The sequence below is a fragment of the Strix aluco genome, chromosome 5 (genome assembly GCF_031877795.1).
Source record: "Strix aluco isolate bStrAlu1 chromosome 5, bStrAlu1.hap1, whole genome shotgun sequence".
Classification (NCBI taxonomy): domain Eukaryota; kingdom Metazoa; phylum Chordata; class Aves; order Strigiformes; family Strigidae; genus Strix; species Strix aluco.
Genome location: NC_133935.1, coordinates 38,844,837 through 38,850,836, shown reverse-complemented (window position 1 = coordinate 38,850,836; position 6,000 = coordinate 38,844,837). Strand labels below are relative to the sequence as shown.

At 35.7% G+C, this 6,000-nt stretch overlaps 1 protein-coding gene across 1 annotated transcript in view; it reads right to left on the bottom strand.

Moving 5' to 3' along the window:
- Positions 1-6,000, bottom strand: part of DCN (decorin) — a 39,911-nt gene continuing 33,911 nt past the window's right edge. Inside the window, exons 7-8 of the mRNA XM_074827081.1 lie at positions 2,617-2,755; positions 1-1,523 (exon numbers count right to left, since the gene is read on the bottom strand). Coding sequence (XP_074683182.1) covers positions 1,329-1,523; positions 2,617-2,755 — 334 coding nt within the window. The 3' untranslated portion in view covers positions 1-1,328. The remainder of the gene's footprint in view (positions 1,524-2,616; positions 2,756-6,000) is intronic.

Sequence of the window (6,000 nt, the reverse complement as noted above, 5' to 3'; positions counted from 1 at the left end):
TTTGCCTGTATTACATTATTCTTTAATATAAATGACATATAAGTTTTACAAATTAGAGAGATTGACCTTGGAGTATTAAGAGGCTGCAGAAGATTCTTTTAAGGTGACATTTTTATTGAGTATATGTTTAGCTTTGTAGATTGACAGTAGAAATGTGCAGCCTACCTTTGATGTGCTTGCTACCCACTGGTATGGGTTGAAGAATCCCAGTTTGCAGAGGGCTTCAAATCACTCTAAGAAGATACTTCTACAAATGATGTCCCAGCAATGTCCAGCTAGGCCTTGCAGTTATTTCACTTCATATTTTGCTATACTTATGATTTTCCTTATAATCTAAATTCCATAAATTCATCAGATGGGGAGCCTGCATATCTCTACTTGACAATTAAAAATATTGTTTAAAAAACAAAAACAGTGAAGGATGCTGACAAATGTACAATGCAGAACAAGTGAACAGTGAACTGCTATTATTTTTGGTTTAGATATATGCATGGATTGATACCAATGACTAAACCCTAATACCATACTCTGCAAGGCAGTCTCACTGAAGTCATTAAAACTGCTCTTGTGACTAAGATGAGAGGGATTTGCCCTAGAGAAATTTAGTCATTGAGCTCCAGACATAGGTTACAGGTTTTGTACTGCAGACTACTCATTATTTTGTTCAATAGGATTATGTTAGGCTGATCCTGAATAGCATTGCTCTAGAAGAATGGCAAACTTTAAAGAACTATCTGTACCATATGAATTTATTTTATTTTTCCCAAAATAATGACATTAGCAACAACTTTATTTGCCTCTGCTAAACAGATACATTCAGAATTAGCTTAGTGTTATGGTGGATATTTTTAAACCTCCAGGGCTTGAATTCTATTTAAAGTAGATAACTCTCACCTTCTCAAGTCCCAAGATGATTTGAGAGTCTTTTTCCTCTACTATTTTTCTGTGTGTGTGGCTATAAAAATAACCTCAATCACTATCTTTTTTTTTTTTTTTTTATATCATAGCTTGACAAATATTTACTCCGAATCTCATATACAGTGGAATCTGAAAACCTGTAGCATTCAGCAAACTGAAAAATACCACAGAAAGCATGCTGGAAAAGAAGGCTGAAATAAGTCAGTTTAAAGCACAGTTGGCAATTCTTTTTGATGGTATGCTTGATCTTGTACATCTGTAATGATTCATTTATTCTACATCAATGGATCATCTCCACTTTTAAGTGAAGTTTCTGGTATTTGGCATTAACTGTTAGCAACAATTTTTTGAACAGGCCTATTACAACAGGTACTTTAGCTGAAACACAACTGAACCCTATCTTTAGACATCTATTTGTAATTTCCAATCTGTACTGCAGAGCGTTCATGGATACATCGGAAAGCAGAGGGCTGGATTTCCCAGTACTGCACGGGATTGCTGAAGAGACTCACACCGGAATAGCTAGCCTTTTTGGTGTTGTAGCCAAGAGGGCAAAAGTCGTTGATACCAACTGAAGCAATTTTGTTGTTATGAAGATAGACCACCTGAAAAGCATAGAAGTACAGAAGTAAGAAATGGAGCTACCATGGCAAATGAGATAAATTATTTGATGTCAAATGCTTGGTGTGTATTGTGCAATGTTATACAGAGTAACAATATATCATTTTTTCAAAACAAATGCTTGATTCTGCTTACCATTTGAAATACCTAGAGTATACCCAATTACAAATAATTTCTACAGAAAGAGCAGAAACTGTGCAAGGCAATCTAATAACATTACCATCATCTGATCACACTGTAACCAAAAGAGGAGTCAAAGATGTGGAATTATTAATACAGTGCCGTGGTTCAGAAGCATGTGCTGTATATAATGAATGCATTTGGTGCTAATTGGTTTCTCTCCAGCTCTAATGCTTTCACTCCCATGAGTGCAACTGTACAGGAGTCAGAGCCAAAGTAATCACAAATGATGATTTAAAATAGCTGATGGATATTACTTTGCTCCAGAGTCATCTTTTCTGATGAATTTTCCCAAGTTACATGAAATGGTGATTTACATTTGGGAGTCTTCATTCTTTGGCAGTTTTCATTCCCATAAAATCTTAGTCAAAGTGAAGACAGATTTTAATTGGTTCCAAGAGGCAGTATTTCTAGCTATCTAGCCACACAGACCTCAGAAATACTGCTGATGTGAAATGCATATGGCATCTCTTTGCCCTCCTGAAGGCACAGCTTTGTGAGATACCAAAGGGAAGGTTCTTGGGAAAGGTTGCAAAATGTGACTGAGTAGAATTGAAAAAATTCAACAGAAGAAATGTTCTTTGAAAGCAATTTTTGAGTAAAGAGGAAATCAAAATACACAAATAATCCCATATTTGTTGCATCCCCTCAGACACACAGAGGTAATGAATGCACACATCTAGATCTATACACCTCCATAGGCACATCCACACAAAAATCAGAATAACAGTTCCTGTTGTATGCAACTTTTCCATGCCTGTTCAACAGTTTATGAAACTTGCATCGTTACCTTTTGCACAAATACTGTGTATGTTTCTGTTCAAGACTAAATAACCATACAAATACCATTTGGAATCTTTCAACTATTGTTCTCTGAGGCAGTATGATAAACTTTACCTGGATATATTTGTGTTCACCCAGCCCACCAGGTACTCTGACAAGGTCATTGTTATTCAAATGGAGCTCTCTCAGATGAGGTACATTGTTAAGAGAGCCATTTTCAACTGAAGAAATACTGTTGAAGCTGAGACCCAATCTGAAAAAAAAAAAAAAAATGTTAAACTTGTCCACATAACCAACTTTCTTAGGTTGATTACTTCTCTATAGTACTGTTGTAGAACAGACCAGGCTTATTTTCAGAATTATGCATGAGGTACAGAGTCACCATGGAGAACTAGTTTAGATAAACATATTTAAATAAGTTTGACATCTGATACGAACTATCATAATTATCATAATATCATTCAACTTGTGCCCATGGCAATGCATAGTTTCATGAGCTGTATGACTAATCCCACTGTAAATGCATACTGTGTACCTCCATAGGCACCAGTCTTTCTTTAAAAGCTGATTAAGAGTTTCTTGCATGACTTTAGAAGCACTGTAACTTTATTTGTCAAACTACATAACCCAGGGTGACCAGAACTATTAAGTTTAAATTTTCACTACATCCTTCTAAGATAGTTATGTAGTTAGAGCCATGTTACAGACTGGAACCAGGACCTGAGGCATACAGAATGATCTGTTCAGCAGGACACAGAAGTGGGACAAACACATTTCTCCTAGTTTTCAGTCCAGAGCTGTCATCACAAAATCATCCTTCCTGCTTTATGCATCCATATTCTAAGTTTACTAGCACAATTTATGTCCAATTTGGAAAATCTGGTCTAATTTATCTATTTCTGTATTTTTGTTTGCAATTAGCAGACTATAGAATTTTTTAAGAGACTCTCAGAAGTTACAATGCTCTGTATTGCAGTAAGGCAATCAGTGGTAATTCTGCAAGGGGTTGTCATCATCAGGAGTGTTGTCCTTTCAGAAATTTTTTTCTATAAAGCCTAAATCTTCTTAATCTAGCTTGCTTTATCTTTTTTAAATGATATTTTTTAATTTTGAGGGGAAAAATGCTCTGAGATTTAATAATAACTGAATCAATTAAAGAATTTAATATAAGTAATCAGAATCCTTGTGATAAAATAATTTGCTATGGATGAGTACTTTTAAAGAAAGTCTTATTCACAGAGTCTACTACCTGTAATTCTTTGTGGCTTGTGACAGCTTAAAAAGTCAGAAACTGGACCTAGTATAAAATCACAGAACTAAAAATTCTTCTTTGATCTTTATGGCAGAGATATTTCCAGAAATAATGCTGTCAAGAATGGAAACATATTTTATGATTTTCCTTTTTAAAATAAACCATCAATGAAAGATCTTGTTAACTAGTGTTATTTATAATACAGATAGTCATATCATACTCATTTAAACATTGCAATGCTGTCAAGCTATTAAATGACAAAGGAGAACTCAATGAGATCTCCCACTGACAGTTCACAGTATCCCATATCTTTGGTAGAATTTGGTCAGGCAGAATTTTCATTTAAAAGCTATTACAACAAAATTCCTTTGAGTACAAGGTTGAGGAAATCTTGGAGGATTCGATCCTACAGAGCAATTTGGTCTAAAGATCTACAGAATGTCTACAAAGGACTTCAGTGATGGGTGTTCATAGTGAATGTCTTTAAAAGGCTTGAAAAACAAAATTTTGGCAGAAGATTATAATTTCTTGGTTGACACATATCTAAATATATGCTCACTACATATGCAGGTCTACAAGCAGATATGTCACACCTAGGGAGACCAGCATGAAAAAAAGCAGGTCTGACTTTCATCTTGCTCTGTTGAAGCAAAAGTAACCCCTTTATACACCATAGGGATGGACAAGATCCAACTCTGCATTAGCTTATGCAGGGAAAGCCTTTTAGGGAAAGAGTAAATTTGGAGGAGTCTGTAGAAAAGTGGATCTAACTCCAACAAGCAGTGAAATTACATGTAATTACACTCATTTAAGTGTGTTACAAACCAACTCTCAGTCACTCCAGGCTATGTTTACAAATGAAATAAGTCAATAGTAGTGTGTAAAATACAGGGTGATTAAGAGTATTAGAAAGAATATGATCTTCATCTCTCTTCTTTTTCACAAGGGAAAAAAAAGGGGAAGAAGTTGAAAAATCACTCTTGCTTAATATATTGACATATTACTTCCTTTTATATTAGTGAATAGGTAATATTTTTCCAGTGTTTTATCTGAGCTAGTCACAGCATTCTAAATCATCGAAGAGCATCATCAAAAACATTTCTAAATATTGAAGAAATTCTCAGAAATTTTTGCACCTTCTTTTGTCTCCAACATCCCTGCTGGCCTATTTCCACTTTTTTTTAACAAACTTCATGCTGCTCATCATCATCATTATTCTGGGTCTGATGCAACTTCCACTATATGGAGCTAGATCTTTTCAGTAAACTTTAACTTTTTAGTAACATCAGTTGGTAATGTACATTCCTGTGGAGCTCATTCCTGCATGTAACCAGCAAAGTCTTGTTTGGTTTACATTCATGAGATTATTTTTTTCCACAGCAGCACTACGTGAAGATTTTTGAAAGACTTATGAGAAGTTTTACAAGGAAAACAAACAAACAAAAAGGACAAAGGCTGGTGGTCTGCTAGAACTCAAGAATTCAAAAGAGAATGAGTGGTAAATCTACAGCGAGTTCTTACATGGAACACTCTGCAGTTCAAAACACCTTAACACAGTCAGAAGAATCACCTGTTTCTCAAAGCCCCTGTGCTTTAGGGCAGCTATTAGACTGTTGAGCATGAGCTGACATGATTCAGGAGGAGAGTTCCTGAAGACTTAGATGTGTAATAAAAGCTGGTTTTCTGTAGCTTGTTTCTGTGGCATAAGGGGCATGCGGCCCCTTAGATTTATCCCATATGCTATCCTGGAGTTCTCCCATAACTCCCTCCTTTCTTCATCTGTCTTTTCTGTTATGTCCAGTGTACTCCTTTTTTGCCAGTCTGTATTCCGCCTTACTTTTCAACTTTGCAATAGAGGATTTCTGACTATGTTTAGGTTGCCTGATTGAGCACAAGCCAGAGAGTAGTTTAAACCCTGTTCTGAGCATCTCCACATTTCCACACCACAATGAACAGTCTCTTGTTTCTCCATACAGTAAAGCCACAATAAAAGCAGCTCAAGTTTAGATATTTTTAGTAGTCCATCAGCAGTTTCTGCATAAAGCTTTATGTCTTAAGAAGGACTTCTGACAATATTGTCCATGTGAAGTTGCCTGTAGTGTTTTCCAAGTGTGAATGTGAAAAAGCAGAAAAACTGTCATCTGCAGGACAGCTGACACACCCTACACCTCCCTCGTCTGGTAAAATAAATTATTCTCTATCTGAGTAGTTATGATCTTGTTTGTGTTTTGGAAGTTTTCTTTATC